Raw genomic sequence first — 23,027 nt, 5'->3', positions numbered from 1 at the left:
CGAGCGCCGGAGAGCGCGCCGGGGCAGCGAGGAGGGAGGAGCGAGGGAGCGCGGGCCGCAGCCGCCCCCGCCCCGCGCCTCCCGCGCGCAACAGTTCCCCCAAAGTTGCCGCCGGGGAGGCGCGCAGCCGGCGGGGGGACGCGGCCTTGGGCCGGCGCGCGCAGCCCCGGGCGGGCGGCGGGATGGGCACTCGGCAGACCAAGGGCAGCCTGGCGGAGAGAGCCAGCCCGGGCGCGGCGCCCGGCCCCCGCCGCGAACGACCCGACTTCTGGGCGTCGCTGCTGCTGCGCGCCGGGGACAAGGCGGGGCGCGCGGGCGCTGGGCTGCCCCCCTACCACCGGCGCGTCGGCATGGTCCAGGAGCTGCTGCGGATGGTGCGCCAGGGCCGGCGGGAGGAGGCGGGGACGCTGCTGCAGCACCTGCGCCAGGTGAGCGCGGGGAGGGGGAGACGGGGGGCGCGGCGGCTCCCGGAGCGCCCCGCCCCTGCGAAGAGGGCGGGGGGTAGGGGAGGGGGAGACACGAGAGCGTCCGGCGGCACCGCCCAGGGTCCCCCTTCCGCGGCGATGGAGCAGTGTGGCAGCAGGTGCCTCTGTGTTCCCGCTGAATTTGGGGCCTCAGGCTAGGGCGAGGAAGGCTGACCCAGCGAGGTTGGTGAAGGGGACCTGTTGGACCATTGTCCCTGCTCCTCTCCTCCACAGGTCCCCTGGGTTAGCTGGTAAGAGAGGATACAGAAATGTATGCCTGGTCTGGGCCAGGGCTCTCTTCCTCTGCCCACTACCTATCACCCTCTTCCAAGGGTCCCCAGGGAATGCGCAGTTTTCTGCTAAAGCCAGCTTCTGGGGCATGCCCCTAGGACTGGTAAGATTTTAGTCCCTAGGTCGTTGCCACCCGGAGATGTTGTGTATGGTGGTTTCACCTTCCCTAACTTTGGCTGGTCCTCGCCATGAGCCCCTGCCGAAGTCTTGGCCAGTATAAAGCTAGGCTTGTGCTCTTCCTCAGCCTTGTCCTCGCCCACTGGTTAGGAGCAAACTACAGATCTGGTCCATTCCTCAGTGCAAGGGCTGATGCTGTCACCCGCCTCTCTAGTTTTTGTTTTCCTTTGGGGAACGTGGTAGCCTGTACTACAGGGTCTTGTTGAGTGGCAGGGGCAGGAGTGCTCTGCAGAACGGTAAACAGATTGCTTTGGTCTGGCTTTGTAGCCCGGACTCCCACGGACCCTGGATTCTTGAAGGACCCCAGTAGATAGGCAGTCTGCTGCCGATAGGGAAGGAGAACCTCAGCTGACCTTTGTGAGGTTTTCCCATTACTGATAGAAGAGGCTGTAGGAACAACTTCCTGGGAGGAGCTTCTAGAGTCTCTAATTGGATCCACATCTCCCTGGATTCTGTACCATGGCTTCCCTCACACCCTTAGGATGTTTCTCCGGAGTTTGTTCCTGAGGTGTGCGCTCTTCGAAAGAGAGACGTAGAGACGAGGGGACTTGGGAGGGTGTAGGCTTAGCTTCCACCTCTGCCTCTGCTTTTCCTAAGAACATCCACAGTGATGCCCCAGAGGCTGCTGGACCCTCAGGTACTTTTCCTGGGTTGAATCAGCCAAGATGACATTTTTACACCACATAACTTTTAGTGGTGTGTATTTTCTCTGTCTTTGGGAAGATTAGAAGCCAACCTTGTATGGCCTCCATGGTAACCCTGTCGCTTTCACACAGAAAGTGGATTTTCCAGATCCATCATAAGCCATTTTCGAAATACACAGTAAGAGGGTTGCACGAATTACATGCTGTTTCCCCAGTCCTGGGAATGCTGCTCTGAAGAATACCAAAGCCTGGAAGAAGCTGACAGACACTTCTGGAGGGATAGGGAGAAAATGGAGGTGCATTGGCAAGCGATAGTTAGAAGCCCACTGGAGGAGGCTGAGGTCTCGGGAGAAGGCAGATGTTTGGGGTATCTGGTATAATTACACAGTGCATTGTGGGAACCGGGCCTCTCTCCCTTTAGGGTCTCCTGCTTGTGTGTCTTTGGATTCCTGGCACCTCTCCAATCACCGGCCTGGGGAGGGCTAAAGGGAAGAGGCAGGGTTAATTAGACGTCCCCCTTTTCTGGGGCTCCCTTGCCCTGTGGCTGACAATGAGGGCTGTGGACCTGGAGAGCTGCCCTGTGTTGCCTGTAATGTGGGGATCAGGGCCCTTCCAGGAAATGGTCATTGACCTTAAGCATGTGGGAGTGGAGCTCAGAGACGGCCAAGTGTCTGTGACTAATGAGAAGGGTGTTTTCTAGGACCCTGAAACCAGCTAGCGGAGTGTCTAGCCAGATCTGTGCTGCAGTCTGAGGTGGTTCCCCCCCCCCATACTATTTTCGTCTTATAGTTTCCTCCTGGCGGGAGCTGGGGCAGTTTTGACCACCCTCCGTTCATGTAGTACTTTCTCCTGTAGCTGATAACATGTTTGGCACTAAATGTTTGGGTTTGGGGTTTTGGTTTTTTGAAGCAAGGTCTCCTATGTTCCAGGCTGGCCCCTAACTGGTTGTGTAGCCAGTGATGACCTTGAACTTCCGATCCTCTAGCCTCCACCTCAAAGTGCTGGGATGACAAGCACCAGCCACCACACCCAGTTTATTTGGTACTGGAGATCAACCTCTGGACCTTGTGCCAGGCAAACATTCTTCCAGTTGAGCTGCTCCCGAGGGGTTGACACTGGATTTCTGTGTGTTCAGAGCGTGTACAGGGTTAGAGGAAGCATTGGTCCGTAACTCCTGTGATCCTCAAGGACTGGGTCCTTGATCTTTCTGAGGCTCCGGAAGAACCTCGCACACTCTCTCCTCAGACAGACACACGGGATCTTGCAAAGAATGGAAGATTTGCACAGAGCCCGTGAGAGCGACCTATAGAGCCCACGACTGGAGTCACTGCTCGTGTGTCTCATCCCTCCGTGCCCCCTGCCCTGTGGTTTGCAGGGAGAGATGGTCTAGAACCACGTGTGGCAGGCAGTTCACGATGAGCTGATGCCTTATGGCTGCTGGTTCCACTTGAAGGATTCCGGGAGTGTTGCCTTGCCTGGAGACTCTCCAGCTTATCATTCGTGGCGAGGCCTCACACCGTTCAAAGGGTGCAGGCAGCATGCCAGGCAGTTGCCTTGAAGGATCACAGAGCCACCCCTTTCCCTTTAGGAACAGTGTGAACAGAGAAAGGCCTGGGGCCGAGGATCAAGCCTGCGTGGCTTGCCTTTGGTTCTCTGCCTGCTGCCACCTTGGGCCCAGGGGTAACCTCCCTGCGCTGTGTTTCCTCCTTTCCCAAAGAGGGATCCTGGGTACTGAGCAGAGCAAATGCTATCAAGTGTGTGAAATTTTGTTGGCACTGCCAATCAAGATGTGTTCTCATGGCAACCAGGAGACTCTGGCCTACTTTGGGTATATCTGGGGTAGGGACAAGGTCATGTGGCCTTTCTCTTCAGGCCTAGACCAGGGAGTTCAGAAGCAGTCTGGAACAGACGCTCTTGAGGATAAAAGAATTCATTCCCCCACTCTTACCCCATCACACCCCTCACCTAGGCCTTCCTGCTCCCCATCCATCGTGGATTTAGGGGCTCAGACTTGGCATCTTTAAGGAGTCCTGGGGAAGGAATGGTCTGGCAAAGGGTAAGTGCTGGACTCCATGGAAGGTGAACTCTCACTGTTTGAGTCCAGCCTTTTCTCTCCAGGCCCCAGAATTTCAGGCTGTGCTGTCCTTCTTCATGGAAGCAGCAGAGGAAGAGGAGTTGGCATGATCCCACCGAGGTCACCCACCCCTGAGGTCAACAACACCCTACTGTGTTAGTCAGCTGTTACTATGACAAAAGACCTGAGGTGGTCAGTTTATGAGCAAGGCTCTGTTTGGGCTCACAGCTTGGAAGGTTTCGGGTAGTGGTCCTTTGGGCCTGTGGTCGGGCGGTACATCATGGCAGGGAGTGTGTGGCCAAGGAAGCAGCTCACATTCGTAGTGGCTGGGAAGCAGAATTAGAGAGGAAGGGGCCAGTCCCAAGAGCGCCACAAGTTAAAGCCTCGTGGTCTTTGAAGACACCTGTCCAAACGCTCGCATCTACTTCCCTGTAGAGAGTCCAGTTGGCTGGTTACTACTGGCATGTCATGTTCCTGACAGGCAGAGCCGTTCCTCTGTTTGCGGACTGGCCTCACCTTAGTGTGGCCTGGATTCGTGGCTCTGGGAGCTGTCTTCCTGCGCCAGAGAGCAGAAACCACACCGCAAACAAGAACCAACCACATGGGCTCTAGGGTGTTATACGTATCACTGACCCAAGAGGAACTGGATAATGTCCAAGTGCCTGGAGACTCCCTGGTGACTGGCAGGTCTTCTGCCCAAAGATAAGCACAGTGGCCTTTGAAGGTCATCTCTTCCCTCCCATAACCCTCCTAAGAGACTCTCCGTAGGTGAGTCAGTGGGGGCCACCACTCACTGAGCAGGCAGGTCCCCACTGCGGCCTCTTATTCTTCCTCTACCTGGAATGCATCTCCTTGTTTCCACGTGTGCCCTTGACCTTCATCAGGCCAGCTTCCTGAGCACACCAGCCCACGCTCTGGCATTGACTTAGTACGCCAGTACCACCACAGTGCAAGGTATTTAGACATCCGTAGCTTTCCCCATGACCTTCTGTTTGTCAGACAAGGTCACGTGCTTCCTGAGAGTAGAGACCCACCATCTCCGGTATCCATGGTACAATATTAAAAACCTGCAGGCTGCCAGGCGGTGGTGGCCCATGTCTTTAATCCCAGCACTCAGGAGACAGAGGCAGGTGGATCCCTGGAGGCCAACCTGGTCTACAAAGCTAGTTGCAGGCAGTCAGGGCTATACAAAGAAATCCTGTCCAAAAAAAAAAAAAAAAAAAAAAAAAAGAAGAAGGAGAAGAAGGAAAACCTGCAAGTTTGTGAGATATATGTACAGACTGTCAAAGTGGTGTGTCCTCAGAAAGCCCTCGGAGGCCCTGTTTCAGCCCTGCGTCTGGTTGGTTACCAGGCTACCAGGATGGCTATTAAGATCCTGTGCGTTTGCTTTTAGGTTTCAGGGCATGTCAGTTTTCAGGAAATCCCTGATGGCCACAAGCTTAACTATGCCTGGCACCCTGCCAGGCTGAGGTGTTCTTGGAGAGAAGCGTGGCATGGTTCCCAGCCTTGGCACCACAGGATCCCATTAGGCAGGTGTAGTCTGGGGCCTCTGCTGAGGTGGCAGGCGGAGAGCAAAGCCTGCTGGGATAGTTGGGTCCCCCCCATTCCTGGTCAGCTCCTGCAGGATCCCATGTATTCCCTTCACAAAGGAGCCTTCCTGTTTGAACTCTGCCAGTCTGTCTGGGCTGCACGCAGGCGTTCCCAGGGATGAAGGTACAGAGGCTTCTGATGTAGGGGCCTGCTTTGTTGCTTTCCACAGCAGCTAGGGACACTAGCCACGAACACGGCGACCTCTGTAGTGGCCAAGCTAACCATAGGGCCTGTAGTAGGTTAGCCCTCTGACTTCATGATCCGGTGGGGCACGCGAGGGGTTCCTTTTACCATCTTTTTTGGAGATTGTCTGAAGCTGTTTTTCAAATCCGCTGTTCTTTCTGAGCTCTTGCCTTGTCCCAGCCTCCACCTCTGACGTGCAGGGTAGTGAAGCCATACCGCCTTTCCCCCAGTATCGTGACGGTTCTGCATGTGCCTTCCTGGGACTGAAGCCAGAGATGAGGTACCTTTGACACATGGTCAGGTTTCAGAAAAATCCCTGTAGACTTATTTGTTTTGGGTTTTTTTCTTTTCTTTTCTTTGGCGGCGGCAGAATCTCATTATGTAGCCCAGGCTGTCCTGAAACTCCTATGTAGACCAGGCTGGCCTCAAGCTCACAGAGATCTACCAGCTGGCTAGTATCCCTCCACACTGTCCCCGTCAGAATGCCCAGAGGTGGGGTCAGCGTTAGAAGAGTCCCCTCCCCTAAGTAGAGATGTTCAGACAGCCATCTGACTCACCTTCCCACCGGGAGCAGCCCTGGGTTGTGTATGAGGAAACACACAGGTGCACACATGGATATTCATAGATGCAGATCTGTGTGTTTGCTGGTCCTTGCTACAGAGCGTCCTGGCTGTGTTTCTGCCAGTTATATTGGTTCCTTCAGGCTGCTAGAACAGCATACCAGAGGCTGAATAGCTTATCGACCATGGCCGTCCAGAGGCTGAAGTCCAAGACTAAGGCGCCAACAGGTTCAACATCTGGTGTGGACCCACGGCTGTGGTTCTGAGGGCCCTCGTTGTAGACAGGAGCAAAAGGCTGCTCTGGGGCCTCTTTTGTAAGGGCACTGATCCCATGGCCCTTGTAATAGTAGCCTGTCCTGAAAGCCCCAGCTGAGAGCCTGTAGAGGGGAGAAAACACAGCTGCCCAGACTCCTTCCTGCCCTGCCTCGTCCTCCGGCTAAGCACTGGAGGGGGAAGGGCCCAGTCATCGGACCTCACCATGACTCAAGGAGTTGAGTGTTCAAAATGAGGACGAGACCTTGGCATGGCTGAGCAGGGGCGGGACCCTTCTGACAGCGCCTGCCTCTCTCCCCACCCAGCCCGGCTCTGAGTGGTGCCCACGTGGCTCTCTGGGAGCATTTCCCAGCCTTTTTTTCCTTCTTTATTTTTTTTTTTAAACTTTTATTAGCTCAGACTCCTGGCTGCTGCCACCATATGGAGTTCCGCCCGACAGCTGCTGCTCAAAGGGATGTGGCATTTTGATGTTTCTAACTTTATCCTAACCAGGATAGACATAGGAGTCCATAGGAGTCCAGCTGAGACTAGGGAGTACCCGAGTGTGTTTTCCTGCAGAGGCGGACTCACTTTGAGCCAGAGGCCCGTGTGCTCTGATTTGAATGTGACCTCCTGTGTGACAAAGCCAACCCCCAAATTCATGATGCTAGTATATGGGCATGTGGCCTTTGGCGGGTATTTACGGTAAGATGAGGTCGGGAGGGTGGGGCTCCTGGGACTGGTGGCTTGAGCTGACACATGCTCGTTCGGCCCTGTCTCACAGTCGAGACTGGTACAACACAGTCAGAGTATGCTGCTCCAGGGGCCATGCTGTGCTCTCGGGTATCTGACCTCCAGATCTGTGAGCTAAATAAACTTGAAAGTCTGTTTTGTATAAATTACCAGCCTGGGACATTTTATTACCGTGGTAAAAAGCAGAGTGAAACACCCTGCTCCCCCGTGGAGCTGCCCCTCGCTCTGCGTCTCCTCCATCTCCTCCGCGTCCATCTCCGTCCTTCCTGCCTCTCTACGTTCTGCTTCCTGGGGCTTCTCTATGGGTCTCTGTGTCTCTCCCCACTTAGTATCTCTGATTTCCCTGGGTAAAAAGCAGACTTTGAAAGTGTCTCTTGGGACAAGATGATGGGGTGTGTGTCTTTTATACCAGCATTGGGGAGGGGTAGATAGGAGGACCGGGAGTTAAGACCAGCCTGGACTACGTGAACCTCCATCTTAAAAAAAAAATAAAACGAGCCGAGCATAGTGGCACACGCCTTAGGCAGGCGGATCTCTGCAAGTTCAAGGCCAGCCAGGGCTGTTACACAGAGAAACCCTGTCTCAAAAAAAAAAAAGTCTCCCGTTAGTCTGCCTGAGATTGGTGGGCTCCCCTCTGCACTTCTCCCAAGCCTACACACAGGAAGATGAGCAGTGAAGCTGTGAGAACTGGAGGGTGTCCTGGCAGACAAGAAAGGGGGTCTTGGCTCCTTTCAGTTGTCTAGATGTAAGCACAGTGCCAAGGAAGGGAGAGCAGGCTCTGGAGACCCTGTCTGTGGGTTTCTAGGCCCCAAACCATATTCATTCATTCACCCATTCATTAAATCATTCTCTTTCTCTTTTTGTAAGTCAGGGTGTCTCATGTAGCCTAGCCAGCTCAACTCTCCGGAGAGCCAAAGATGACCTTGGATTTCTCATCCCCCTGTCTCCGTCTCTCGAGTGCTGGGATTGCTGGCATATGCCACCATACCCAATTCCTGCGGAGCTGGGGGTCAACTCGGGGCCTCGTGTCTGCTGGGCAAGACTCTACCAATTGCGCTGCATCTCCAGCCCCTTTTTAACTCCTTGAATAGTGACTCATGCGTTTTCAGTCTATAGTTGTATGCCACCATGCTCCTTAAAAAAAAAAAAAATGTGGGATTAATAGAGTGTTATTTAAAGTACAAATGGTAGGTCTTTAAATATACTATCAAAAGCAGTATTCAGTCATTATGGAAAATAAGAAAATATAGATGAGCAAAAGGAAAAAGAATAATTGGACGAATATATTCAGTGATTGAGGACCTGTTCTTCAAGGGGCAGCTCCAGACATAGGGGGACCAGCGTGTAACCTGGTGGGGAAGGCCCCAGCAACATTGTGCTCTGTTTCACCGATGTGGCGGGAACCCAAGAGGTCACGCCAGGCGCATGTGTTCAGCTAAGCAGCGTGGTTGCCTTAGCTGGGAGTCAGAGCCTGCCCTTCTGGGCCAGGATGCACTTTCTAGAAAGGACAGAGGAACAGAAAATGGCCTCCGTGGCCGGTGGGCAATCAGACTAAGTATGGCTACGCAGATTCCAGCCCCTGGCTTGCTTCTGACTGAGAGTGGTCCAGGGGTCTACACAGGTACACTGGCTACTGAATGCTCCCCTCCTCCCCATGGGTCTTTTAAGTGGTCACAGACACACAGCTGCAGGGAGCCAGGCCACCTGCCACTTTCTGACTAGGACTTTCTCTCCTGTTCTTCCAGGCCCTCCTAGCTACCCAGTGCTCAGGGACGGTACCTTCCTGCCCTCTGGGTCCCCTGAGCTGTGACTTTACCCAACTCTACAGCTGGTGTCTCCATGGAGCACCACCCACAGCCACAGGCTGCCCATGGAGGTTCTCCAGACACCCCTCTCCCACCAAGGAACACCAGGCAAGGGTTAGGACCTCAAAGGAGAACCCCCCACTCCCACATCTCTCACTTCAGATGTGCTGGGTGGCCTGGGGAGGTGGGGCCTGTGCCGCCTCCCCACCTGCTCTTATTCTAAAGTTTGTTATGAAGCTTGTGCCTCCTGGAGCTCTGGGCTTGAGCCTCAGGTTGTCTCCTGTGCAGGAGCAGAGCAGAATTCCCTCCCTAAGTGCTGTGGGCAGGTGCCTAACACCCTGACCTAAACAGTCTAGATTCCCACTCTGAACTTGTCCAGCCCAGTGCCTCTCCTGCCATGGCCTGTGATAGTCCACAGCACACCTGGAAGCTCCGTCCTCGGTCCCGGCCCCCCCCCCCCCCCCGCCATATCCCCTCACTAGTATATGAGTGAACACAGAAAGCTGGGGCTACGGAGGATGCATGGGAGGGCTTTCTAGTCTGTCCCCACGTGTCCCCCCACCCCCACCCCAGCACCTGGTAAGAGCTGGCTCAGGGCACTTCTGATAGGTTCCTTGACTGCCTTGTCCCACTCTGGCTATGGTCCCAGGATCCAACCAGCCCTTCCTCTCTCACTGGAAAAAATAGACGGTGGATGAGAAGGGTGAGACGTTCTGTGATAAGAGTGTAGATGTTTAGTGGAAATACAAATGACCCAGAGAAGAGTTGGGATCTGTCACGTGGAACTGAACCAGGACTGGGTCTCCCAAGGTGCTGTCCTGGCTAGTGATGGCTGGAGAAGATTTGGAAGCCTGTGTCTGCTGCAGTGACGAATGTGGCATTTTTCCAGGCTCCCTGGATTGGAGCAAGTAACTTGGGTCCCCACTCTACTGTGGCAGGAGCAGGAGAGAGGTAAGGGCAGGGCAGACATTGACAGATGGGGAGCACAGCTGTCCTGAGCGCGGTTCTCTGGGTGACACTTTGGCAGACCATCGTTTCTTAATCTAAGGTATGGAAACAATGAAGGCTGGAATGATGAGCTGACATTTTGACGGCTCATTACCTCCACGTTAGAGCTTAACTGCCCTTGCTCCTGGCAGCCCAGCAAAGCCAAGAACTTAGAGTATTAAAGCCATTTGATGGTGAGGTCTACCATCACCTGGGTTCCTTCACAGGCAGCTTTCGCCACTCAGCACCTTCATAGTTCAGCCCCACTCAGGTACCCGGGCCCAGCATCCCCTGCACAGCTGTTCTGGAATCAGCCTTGGTGAGAGTGTGTAGAAGTTCAGATCTTTATGAGCTGAGACTGGTCGGGAGTCCCACTCCCTCTACTAAATCCTTCAGCACAGCCGCTCAGATCGCCTCAGAGTGCAATGGAGAAGGAGAAGGGAGCGGGGAACGGCACGATGAGACACAGCCAGAGCTTGCCTCAGACATCTCAAGCAGTGCTCGTCATCATCCTCTTGAATCTTCTAGGGCAGTGGTTCTCAACCTTCCTAAGGCTACGGCCCTTTAATACAGTTCTCACGTTGTGGTGACCCCCAACCATAAAAGCATTTTGTTGCTACTTCGTAACTGTAATTTTGCTGCTGTTATGAATCGTACTGTAAATATCTGATATGTGATCCCTGTGAAAGCGTCATTGGATCCCAAGGCATCTCGACCCACAGGTTGAGGACTGCTCTTCTAGGAAATCCACTTCAACACTCCTACCTATTAAAGAGCATCAGATAGATTCAAAGACACCCTAAGTGGATCTGGACTGCATCTGGGGCACCCAGGACACAAGCAAAGAAATGGTGTCCATCCCTACTGAGCTCTCACAGACTGCCAGGGTCCAGGAATCCCTTTCCCCCTTCCCAGACTGCCTGCACTTATTTCTCCCTCTTCTCCAAGGAACTTCAGTCTTGGGTGTGCCCCACGCCCTGTACTTAATCCCAGTTCCTCCAGACTCTAATCCCAGTCGATTTAGTTTTCCTAAAGTATGCCGCAGTCCTACTGAACTTTTATTGTTCCCAGCTGCAGCCTTAAGTTGGCCATGTCCTCCTGGAGCTCTGGTGTTTCAGAGTAAAAACGGTGGTGGGCAGCATGCTTGCCCAGGGGTTTCCAGGAAGCTGCAGACCCATCGACCTTCAAGAACACTGAGGGGCTAGTTTGGGATATGGAAACTCAGACACAAAAGCATCCAAGAATTCTCACCTCTCAAGAACGGCTTTGGCTGCTTGGAAATCGACCCAGTCAAGCAGGCAAGAATAATGGAGCAGAAAGGGTTTGGATGGATTGGGACATCTCAAAGGCAAGTTGCTCCATGAGACAGAAGAGGGGACGCTTGGGAATGGGACCACAGGAGGAAGGGGCCCTGCTAAGGAAAGAGAAGGCATCAGGGTGGGATTTCAGACAATTTCCAGACAGAATGTGTCTGTGTGTCTGTGTCTGTGTGTCTGTGTTTATGTGTTTGTGTTGCTGTCAATCAAACACAGGGCCTGTTTCTTGATAATTACACACACTACCACTCAACTTCACCTCCAGCCGCCAGAAATTGTTCTAGAAAACTGTTCAAAAGGCCAACCAAGAGACCCAGAGGAGCCAGGACCGCCATCAGAACAGAATGTAGAACACAGCACTGGAGCAGGTTCTGTCTGAGTTGTGCTTATGTTGGAAGATAGCCACTGTGGGAAATCCTCTGGGCAGGGTCAAGGACACTGGCGGGGAGCACTGGACTGCTGCTAGCCCTGTGACGTTGGCCGCTCCCCCTCATCCGTCTCTGCCTCCTCTACTTCACCCCTTTCTTCCCTCCCAGTGTCCATGGAAGTTGTGGACACACTCGGGAGCCTTCCAGAAACCAGGTGAAGGCCCCTCCCATCCTCAGGGGACATGGCCGTCTCCTCCCTGTAGCTTTGATAGCTCACGGCTTCCTTGGTGCTGCAGCAGTGGTGGAAGCAGCCTCTGGACCATCCACTCGCAGGAGCATCACATCCCGTGGCTCCTGCTGAGAAGCACTCAGGAAGAGCACCTGTGACTTCTCACCAGCTCCCACCGTCCCCGTTGTCCAGAGTGACAGACAGCTGAGCCGCACTCAGCCAGGGCCTCACTCTCAGCCAGCTAAAGGTCCTGGGGGACCCCCTCCTTTCTCAAGCTGGGGAGTGAGCTGGATTCCACCTGAGTTCCTCATCTGGTCTGAGTCATCTCTCAGGCCCAGAAGAAGGGCAAGAGGTCTGAGTCCAAATACTGGAGATTTGGCCTTGGCTTTGGCCTTGCCTCTAATGTAGATTCAAAGTGATGAAGACCATCACTTCACTGTGGCGCTAATTTAATGTGTCCCCTTGGCTAGGCTATGACACCCAGGTTGATCAGCCATCATTCTAGATGTGTCTGGAGGTGTTTTTAAATGTAAGGGACGTGTAAATCAGTAAACATGGCATTTTAAAAAGAACGTTGCCTTCTGCAGCATGGATGGGCATGTTCAGTCGGTTGAAGTCCTACGAGAAAAGACACAGGCCCCCTGAGAAAGAAAGATTCTGCCTCCACACATCCTTTAGCAGCAAAAACAAGACAGCTCTCCCAGGCCTTGGGTAGGCCTCCAGCCTGTCCTCCTGCTCCACAGATTTCAGAGTTGCCAGCCCCCACAATCACATGACCCAAGTCCTTAAAATAAACCAAGTTCCCTCTCCCTCTCTCCCCCCTGTACACACACACACATACATCTATTGGTTGTTTCTCTGGAGAACTTGGTCTAATATAAGTAACTCCCAAGGGCTGGTGGCCAGGAGAGGTGGAGCTAGACACTTCTGGGGGCTCTAGAATTCTTCTGTTCCTACTACTTCCTCACTAAGGGAGTCAGCCCTCTAGACCTCAGTTCCTCATTCTGAGAAATGGGCTCTTTCCAGTGAAGTCCCCCTTGTAAAGGAGCAGAGGGTCCTCCAGCTCCTTCCTGAGACTCTTTCCTTGAATCCTTTGGTGATGGAACAAATCTTTCATCTAAATGGGACAGACTTCACCATGGGAAGGGATAATGGACTTGCATGGGTTTGCCAGAAGGTATAAACAGCTGATTTTATTATTTCCCAAGAGGAAATGCAAAATGCCAAGAATTCGGGGAATTCGGGAGCCTGGGGACCTCTGGGACTTCTGCCCCTGCTCCCATTTTCTACAGAATCCCAGTTGTACAAGAGGCTCTGGGAAAGAGAGACACTTAGGGAACCCGTTGGGGGATGTACTGTGAGTGCTACATCTATCAGAATCAGAAGACAGGGACGGGCAGCGACAGTCAACTGCAAGAGAAAACACACACACACACACACACACACACACACACACACACACACACACACACACACACCGCACACAGAAGTCTGTTCTGTCCTTGCCGTGAAAGAGGAGAATCACGGGAGCCAGAGTGTCTGAGACCAGGGCAGGGGAGAGTGAGTTGTTGAATTCTCTCCTGCTTCCTGCCACTGGGCTCTTTCCAAAGAGTGATTAGGGAACCATCCCAGAACTGGTTCTCGTGGCTGTCTTGACCCGTGTCTAGGGGGAGCCGTGACCCTGGGGGAATTAATCCAGTCCTCTGTTTTTCTAAAGAGAAAGCATCCTTTTATAGTTATTTGTTATTGTTGTAGTTTCTTAGGTTATAGTTAAGTTACTCTTGGCAGTGGTGTGGTATCTGTTTCTAGAGAGGGCCTTTTTTTAAAAGAATTATCTATTTAATTTTAAATGTATGAATGTTTTGCCTGCTGCATGTCTATGTATCACATATGTGCCTGGTGCTCTTGGAGGTCAGAAGAGGGTGAAGGATCCCTTGGGCCTGGGGTTAAGAATGGTTACGAACCAGCATACTGGTGCTGGAAATCAAACCCGGTCCCCTGCGAGAGCAACGGGGGGCTCTTAGCCACCAATCCATCTCTCCAACCCCTGGAGTGTGTCTTTTTTTAACCTTTATTTTGTGTGTGTGTGTGTGTGTGTGTGTGTGTGTGTGTGTGTGTGTGTGTTTGGGTGCATGCATGCATGGTGTGGAGGTCAGAGGGTAGCACAAATCAGTTCTCTCCTTCCACTACAGAATTAACGTCAGATTTGCTGGTGAGCACCTTTACCCGCTAGGCCATCTCGCCAGCCCAGAGGATGCCATTTTTAAAGACTTAAAACACAACTAGCTGGGCATGGTGGTGCACACCTTTAATCCCAGCACTTAAGAGGCAGAGGCAGGGGGCTGGAGGAATGGCTCAGAGGTTAAGAGCACTGGCTGCTCTTCCAGAGGACCCGAGTTCAATTCCCAGCAACCACATGGTGGCTCACAACCATCTGTAATGAGATCTGGTGCCCTCTTCTGGCCTGCAGACATACATGCAGGCAGAACACTGTATACATAAATAAATAAATACATCTTTAAAAAAAAAAAAAAGCCGGGCAGTGGTGGCACTGGTGGCACACCCCTTTAAAAAAAAAAAAAAAAAAAAAAAGAGGCAGAGGCAGGAGGATCTCTGTGAGTTCAAGGACAGCTTGGTCTACAAAGCAAGTTCCAGGACGGCCAGGACTACGCAGAAAAACCCTGTTTTGAAACACACACACACACACACACACACACACACACACACACACACACAGCCATACTGAGGAAGCTGGGCAGGGGCTGTGATGCCTCTATTCGCAGTTCCCTGCCTTGATTTCCATGTAGTAGTCTCCCTGGCAGCTGCCTGGCATGGGTCAGCTGGCTGCTGATGGACATCTTCTAGGCACCAGTCTCCATGGACTTGTGAGCATGGTAGACACTCAGCGAGATGACGGAGACAGAAACCAAGCCTGGGTGATGCCATCCTGGAAGGAGGCTTCGTCTTCAAACAGGGCCCTTCATGCACTGGGAGTTTCTCTTGGGAGTTATGTGTATTGATGGTATATATTACTTTTGTGATCGGCTTTGCTTTGGTGATCCCCAAATCTGAGTGGTGTGCCTTTGGCTCTCAGTCTGATGCCCATCCCCCTTCCAGATGTGCCCACTCTCCATCTGCGTGCCCTCACCCTTGGTGTTATTGGGGGAATGTTTGAGTGTATATGCACACGCAGGCTACTTACAGACTGCACATTCTGTGACATTTATCATTGAGTATTTTCATTATGCAAAATCCTAGAGCTACATGCACATACCTCAGCGGCGCCCGGTGGCTCACTCCACTGGCCTCAGGTGCAGTCAAGAGTGAGATGGCGTAAGAAGTAAAGGCACTTGGCACACCAGACTGGCAGCCTTAGTTTGATCCCCAGTTGTAGCGGAGAAACAACTCCACAAAACTTTCCTCTGACCTCCACGTACAGCCTTTCCACACGTGTACCTACACACACACCTACACACACACACACACACACACACACACACACACACACACTATGCATACATACAGTTTAAAAAAAAAAAAAGCAGGGGCGGCAAGGTGAGTCTGAACATGGTGGTGCACTAAAGTGGGGCAGAAGAATGATGAATTCCAGGCTAGCCTGGGCTACATAGAGAAACTCTGTCTTTAAAAAAGGAAGAGTGAAGGGTAAACACTAGATAGATCCGAGGCAGCTGCTGGAGCAACAGAGCATCCTGTGTTACAGTGAAGTTGCCTGAGTAGGAATCCACACTAAAATAGCAAGAAAAACAGACCCAAGCACATCAATCCCCTCCACGTGCGAGGCTAGGGAAGCCCCGCCCACCCACCAAGAATCTGCAGCACGTGACTTCTAGCCTCCAAAACTAGAAGACTCTCCAGAGAAAGTTGTAAGGAACCAGCCAAGATTGTGAAGTCATTCTGACCTAGGCCTAGGTAACTTAGACTAAACTTTGTTCATTATAAAAGGAAATTCTCAAGTGCCTTCGTGTCTGCCCTTTTTCTTTCTTTAAAAATCTTATTTTTAGGGCTGGAAAGGTGGCTGAGTGGTTAAGGGCACACCCTGCTCTTCCTGAGGACCAGAGTTGGATTCCCAGCACCCACATCAGATGACTTAGAATTTCCTATAACCCCAGCTCCAGGGGGACCTGACACCTCTGTCCTCTGTGGGTACTTGGACTTGTGTGCACACACATACGCACACACCTCCATGTACACGTAATTTAAATAATAAAAATATTTTTTAATTTTATATTTATTTGTGTGTGTCCATGATGTGTGTGTGTGTGTGTGTGTGTGTGTGTGTGTGTGTGTGTGTCGGGGGGGGGGGGGGGGAGATGACAGTGCACGTGTCACAGAGTGTGTGGAAGTCCTAGGATCACTTTGAAGTCTATTACCTCCTTTCACCTTTACATGGGTTCAGGGATTGAATTCAGGTCACCAGGCTTATACAGCAAACATCATTACCCCCTGAGCCATCTTGCTGGCCCTTTTTTCTTTTTCATTCTTTCTGTTTTTAAGAATCAAGGTCTTGTGTAGCTAACCTCAAGCTCACGATATAACCAAAGCCGGCCCTGAACTCAGGAACTTGCCTCTGCCTCCTAAGCACTAGGGCTTGAGAGATGAGGCACCATTCCCATCGTGATACCGTGTTCTTTTGTGTCATGGTGTCTGGTGCTGCCACACAGTGGGAATTCCTGTGCTCTGTTGTTATCTGCTGGGACCACTATTGTGTTCCTGGTCCTCCAGCATGGAATCATAATTATGCAGTTTGTGCCTGCACTGAGATTTTCTCCATAGTCAGTATGCCACAGTGGAAAACCTGGGGTTTCTTTAAGCTTTTATTTATCACTTATTTATTTCCTTTTTCGTTTTTGGGGTTTTTTGTTTGTTTGTTTTTTTGTTTTTTTGTTTTTTTTTTTTTTTTTTTTTTGACAGGGTTTCCCTGTGTAGCCCTGGCTGTCTTAGAACTCGCTTTGTATACCAGGCTGGCCTCGAACTCAGAGATCTGCCTGCCCCTGCCTCCACCCATTTCATGATTCCCATCAAGAATCTAAAACTTACACAACTGTATCCAGGGGCAAGGAGATAATAGCCAAGTGTCCGTGCAGGCTGGAAGAGGGCATCGGATCCCCTGGAACTGAAGTTACAAAATAGTGTGAGCCACCACCTGGGTGCTGGGAGTCGAGCCCTGGGCCTCTGCAAGAACATCCAGTGCTTTTAACACTGAGTCATTTCTCCAACTCCCGTAGCCAATTTTCTTAAGTTTATCAATACTCATCCTAAAAAAAAGCAGGGCTTAACAGGTTTCTAAGCCATTATTAAATATCAGTAAATTCAGCTTTTAAAAATGGTGACTATGAAACTCTCTCAACACATTTCAAAGATGTCGTAAATGTTACTGAATCTCCCTTAAGTGCTCTGCTTAAAAATCCTAAGACCAAAATCAACCAGTCATTTTTTGTTGCTTGGTGTGTGTTGGTGTGTGAGTGTACACATGCCAAGGCCCACATGTCCTTGAGTTCTATCCCACGTGTCTCTCTCTCCTTCTACAATACAGGCCATCAGGCTTGGCAGCGGACACCTTCACGCTCACTGCCTTGCTGGGGCCCTCTTCTGTCTTTATTGGGTGTGTGTTTGTTGTGGACAGGGTCACCGCGTGTTTTCATCCTGTTCCTCTCCCCCTCCCTTTTCTCCTCCCCGTCTTTGAATTACTTCTTCCTAACCAGCCCCTCCCCCTTCTGCTTTCATGTCTGGGTACGTCCATCTGTCTGTCTGTGTCTGTGGCCCACTCACTTTAATGACAGTCGCTGGCATGCCCATGGGTGGGAGGTGAGCCTGGACAATCTCACCACTGAAGAAAACATCTCCCCGCCTCCAGCAACCATTAATGACCTCCTGGACCCCTCCCCTACTCGTGATGGAATGCACAGTTGCTGTTATGTCATGGCTGAACCAAACTTGTGTCTGGAAGGCAGCAGTCCTCAGTACTTCCCTCCATCCTCCGGCTTACCTTCTTTCCTCCCCACCTTCTGAGACGCTCCTGAGCCTTGGAAGGGGAGATACCATCCGCTTAGGGCTCAGCACTCAGCAGTCACTTACTTGTTCTCAGTGTTTTGAGTGTCCCCCTATTTCAGTGGTTCCCAACCTGTGGGTTGCAACCCCTTGGGGGGTCAACCAACCCTTTCACAGGGGTCACCTAAGACCATTGGAAAACGTAGATGTTCATTACCATTCATAACAGTCGCAAAATTACAGTTAGGAAGTAACAACCAAAATAATTTATGGTCGCGGGGACCACCTCAACAAGAGGAACTGTGTTAAAGGGTCGCAGTTGGGAAGGTTGAGAACCACTGCACAGTTTAATTCTGGCCCCTTCTGGGTTAGGGATGCCCTGTGGCTGAGGAAGTCTAGCACTAGAGCCTTGGATCTCTGAGCACCCACTTCCAGGGTGTGTTCTCAGCCCTAGGTTTCTAGAACAGTGCCTTATTTCTTTTCTAATCTTCCTACCTAACCCAACCATGACAGTCTCCCACCCACCCCACCCCCACCCCCACCCCCTGACCCCATGGGATGCTTTAGCTACTAAGTTAAATTCTTTATGTTTCTTTATTCCTTCCATGCTCATGCCCCCCTCTTCCACCCCTCGGGGCTCTGGATTCTACCTCTTGCAACATCTTTGTGGATACTGGGATTGTATATCTTTTTTTTTTTTTTTTTTTTTTTTTTGGTTTTTCGAGACAGGGTTTCTCTGTGTAGCTTTGCGCCTTTCCTGGAACTCACTCTGTAGCCCAGGCTGACCTCGAACTCACAGAGATCCACCTGGCTCTGCCTCCCAAGTGCTGGGATCAAAGGCGTGTGCCACCACTGCCTGGCAGGATTGTATATCTTAGACCATGCTACTGATTGGACTCTCAGGGAGCCCAGGGAATGTTCCCAGAATAAGCTTCCCGTGTGCTGAAATCCTGCTACAGATATGCTAACTGATGAAGACTTTACCTCTGCTTACGTACTTCCTAAATCTTAGGCTCGGTGGCTTTTCTTTATTGTGAAAAAATACATATGCTGTGCTAGTTAGCTTCCCACTGGAACAAACACCTGAAGAAAGGATTGCGCTGACAGGAACTCTGGAAGTTTCCGTCTTGGCTTTGGTCCACGGAGGCAGATCACTGAGAGAGTGAATAGTGGGGCAACCTTTACCTTATCCAGGAGGTGAAAGAGGAAGGGGCTGGGATGTCCTGCCCCCTCCCAGGGCACATCCCAATGACCTCCTCTCCCCAGGAGACACAGACACACACACAAACACACACACAGACACACACACACACACACACGCACACACACACACACACACACACACAACACGTCCCACATCTCTAAGTTCCACCACGTACTCATAGTACCACGAGCTGGAACCAGGTGGACCCTGGTTCAATTCCCAGCACCCACATGGTGGCTCACAGCCATCTGTAACTCCACTTCCAGGGGATCTGATGCCATTTTCTGCTGCACACATGTGGTACACACACATACATACAAGCAAACTATCGATACACATAAAATAATAAAACACACTTTTGTAAACACTAAACACATGTATCGTCTGATTTTGGTTTTGTTTTGTTTTGTTTTTTTTGAGATAGGCTCTCATTTACATACACCAGGCTAGACTCAGAGATCCGCCTGCCTCTGCCTCCCAAGTGCCGGGATTAAAGGTGTGCGCCACCTCACTCGGCCTCCATGTCTTTGAGATTTTTTTTCCCCCACTTGGTGTTTTTTCCAGTGCTGAGGACTGGAAACTCCAGGACGCCTGTGTGCTAAGCAAGGGTGCTATCACTGACCATCTCACACCCACACTTTTTTATATGTATGAGTGTTTTGTGTGCATGTATGTGTGTGCACCACGTGCGGTGTGCTTGGTACCTGCAAGGATCAGAAGACGCGGTGTCAGGTGCCCTCCTGCTGGAGTTATGGATGGTTGTGAACTACCCTCTTGCTGCTGGGATCTGAACCTGGCCCCGCTGCAAGAGCATCGAGTACTCTTAACAACTGATATATCTCTTGTTTTTCTATTTTTTTTTTTAATTTTATTTTATGTGTATAGGTCTTTTGCCTGCATGTAGATCTGTATACCACATGTATGCCTAGTGCCTGTGGAAGCCAGAAAGCGGCTTCAAATCCCCTGCGCCCGTAGTTACAGATGATTTTGAGCTACCATATGGGCGCTGAGAATCAGACCCACAACCTCAGGAAGAGCATCCAATGCTCTTAGCCACTGAGCCATCTCTCCATTCCCTCTCCTTGGTTCTAAATGCAGTTTCTCATATTGAGCTGGGGACCCTCTTTGGGGCAAGTAGTCATTTTTTTGACACCCTGCCCTCCCCTACTGTGTGACCTGACACCTGACAGAAGCCCCAGGACTGAGGGAGAAGGAGCAGGATGCTAAGCAGGGCCAGCCTTCGTGGCCCTCGCTGACCCCAGCTGACACAGGAGTCCCCTTTCACCTGTGGAAGCCTGGAGAAAAGTGCTGCCATTGTCTCCAGCCACTGTGCTAGGTTTGGCTGCTGGAACAAATTACCACCGACTGGGTGCCTTCAAACAACGGGATTTTGTTCTTTCCTCCCCTCAACATCAAGATGTCACCACATCCCTCCCAGCTCTGCCTCTGCCCTTCTCGTCTATTCTCACCCTCTTCTCTGTCCATGCTGAGGACACCTGGCTTGGATGTGGGGAAACTGGATAAACAAAGGCCGTGTCTTCAGATTGCTTAAGTTAATCTCATCTGCAAAGACCTTTTTCTACAAATGAGGTCACCTTCACAGGTTCTGCGTGTAAGAGCGTGAGAGTGTCTTGGGAAAGGGGAGCACCTTTCTGCCCTTTACATCCATGTATCCTTGTGTGTTTCTCACATTGGATGTGTGTGTGTGTGTGTGTGTGTGTGTGTGTGTGTGTGTGTGTGTGTGTGTGTGTCCCAAGCCTCCCTCCCTTCCCTGGTACACTTTAAGGCTACCCTTCTTCCCAAGACGCCATTGTCTTCCCAGGAAGCTCGCTCCAGCTCTCCAGCTCTCCAGCTCCCCAGCTCCGAGCTGTCCTGGCTTCTCTCCCTGGAGGCTTCCTGGAGCTGTGTTTCCTAACAGCACCTGACATTCCCCTCCCCTCCCCTCCCCTCCCGCGGGATTCCCCGGGAAGGAGAGTCACTCGGAAGGAGATGGGAGTTCAGGCACCAGCTGCAGCGAGCGGGGTGTTTCCCTGGTGGGTCCCCTCCCTTGAGAAAAGCTGCCTGGGAGCCGCTAAGCCTGGAGGAGAGACTGCCTAGCCGTTTCCTGTTTCCCTCTGGACATTAATTAATTTCCTTCTGGTGGGGGGCGGGGGTTGTGGGGGGACTGTGCTTGATTACAAGCTCATTAGGCAGCTTTGCACTCAGGCTGTGGCCATGGCCGTATGGCTTCTGGGTTGTCGTCTCCCCTTCCAGTTAGTATTCAGGGCTGCAGCCTCCCTCTTCTCCCCACAGTGTTGGTGCGGAAACTGTGGAGTCATTGCCTGGAGGAGAGAGGCAGACGCCAGCTTAATCCCTACAGGGCGGGTCTTTGAAAGGAAAGGGGGAGTTGGGGTTTAAAATAGAAGCGCCTAGCGGTCCCCTCGGTGGCTTCCCTGCAGCATTCCCCTCGCACACCTCAGTAGACAGCCCCTCTCCAAAAAGGGGGGCCAACAACGAGAACCCTGCAAACAAAGACAGATGGACAGCTTGAGAGAAACCCCTCGTAGGCATCATGGAGCTGGTCATAGAAGGTCAGAAGCCACTCTCTCCCTCAGCCTGAGGACTTCACCAGCCACGGGTCAGAGGTGGGCCTTAGAGTGATTTGGGGGTGCCATCCCCTCTCCACGCCCCCTCTCGTGCCTGTGTCTGCATCCTTTCAGAGAGAGCAGCTCAGAGACCACAGGCAGGAAGAGAGTGACCTGGGGGCCGTGAAGGCTGCCCACACACGGTCAGCAGAGTTAGGCTGATGATGCCCTGCAGGTGGGTTATAATGTCTGAGGACACCACCTATTTTGTGCCCATGGATGTGGAGATCTGAGTCGTCCCTTTTCCACATCAGAGTCACAGCAGCCAGTGCCTGGTCTTACCCAGGGTTGGCCTCAGCCAGCTGAGCTGAATTCAGCTCCCACCCCAGGGGAAGGTCATTCTGAGGTGCTCGGGTGTCCCCAGATGTCACCTTCAGGAGTGAGTGAGTGGGGGTGGAGGAAAGAAACAGGATAACTACCGTGGAACCTGAGCCTCATCTCTGAAATTGAACTGTAGGATCCCAAGGAAATGAACTCCGTAGGAAAGGACCAAAAGAGACCAAGATGGGGGGTGGCGGTCACAAAATGAGATGATAAGGAAGATCAATGAGCAAAGGACAATCACAGAGAATTGAAATGCTAGCTGACTCTCCATTCTAACCAGCAACGGTGAATGTGGTGATGAGAGCATGAATTACTGAAAATTATCCAGAAAAGATAAACATTGAGAGCCACCATCGGTCTGCCTTAGGAGGCAGAAGCTGAAAAATGTAAATAGAACGATCCCAAGCTTTCTCTTAGCGTGATTTGGAAAAGAAATATTAACCACTGTACATACAGTAACTTGCAAAAAAATTTTTTTTGTTTTGTTTTTTCAAGACATGGTTTCTCTGTGTAACAGCCCTACCTGTTCTGGATCTCGCTCTGTAAACCAGGCTGGCCTCAAACTCACAGAGATCCACTTACATCTGCCTCCTGAGTGCTGGGATGAAAGGCATGCTCCACCACTGCCTGGCCTGGAAAAAAAAAAAAAAATCAAGCACACCTTCATCTCAGCGGCTTAAGAAGCTGAGGCAGGAGGATCACTTAAGCCCAGGAGTTTAGGACCAGGGGAAACAACATAGTAAGACCTTGACTCTTAAGGAAAAATAAATTCTAGCAGCCAAATATAATAAGCAGGGATTGGGAAAGCCAAGTGTGGATGTGCCTTCCTCTTTCTTCTTGCCTCAAGATAGTATATGTGTTTTCTGGCCTGGGTCTCGCTTTCTTTTTTCAAATGGTGGCAGAACATATGTGATATAAAACCCACCAGTTGAGGACTGGAGAGATGGCTCAGAGGTTAAGAGCACTGGCTGCTCTTCCAGAGGTCCTGAGTTCAATTCCCAACTACCATATGGTGGCTCACAACCATCCGTAATGAGATCTGGTGCTCTCTTCTGGCCTGCAGACATACATGCAGGTAGAATGCTGTATACATAATAAAGTAATAAGTCTTTAAAAAAATTAGCAGTTGAACTTCTTTAGTGTTTTGGTGTGGTGCTGAGGATGATGCTAGGG

At 51.5% G+C, this 23,027-nt stretch overlaps 1 protein-coding gene across 1 annotated transcript in view; it reads left to right on the top strand.

Moving 5' to 3' along the window:
- The first annotated feature begins 106 nt into the window (after nucleotides 1–106).
- Nucleotides 107–23,027, top strand: part of Lrrc75a (leucine rich repeat containing 75A) — a 44,446-nt gene continuing 21,525 nt past the window's right edge. The window contains exon 1 of the mRNA XM_028863435.2: nucleotides 107–428. Within this exon, the coding sequence (XP_028719268.1) occupies nucleotides 183–428 (246 nt within the window). The 5' untranslated portion in view covers nucleotides 107–182. The remainder of the gene's footprint in view (nucleotides 429–23,027) is intronic.

This window comes from Peromyscus leucopus, chromosome 8b, assembly GCF_004664715.2.
Source record: "Peromyscus leucopus breed LL Stock chromosome 8b, UCI_PerLeu_2.1, whole genome shotgun sequence".
In the NCBI taxonomy this organism is placed as follows: Eukaryota; Metazoa; Chordata; class Mammalia; order Rodentia; family Cricetidae; genus Peromyscus; species Peromyscus leucopus.
Note: the sequence above shows the minus strand (reverse complement) of the source record. Positions and strands in the feature narration are given on the sequence as shown.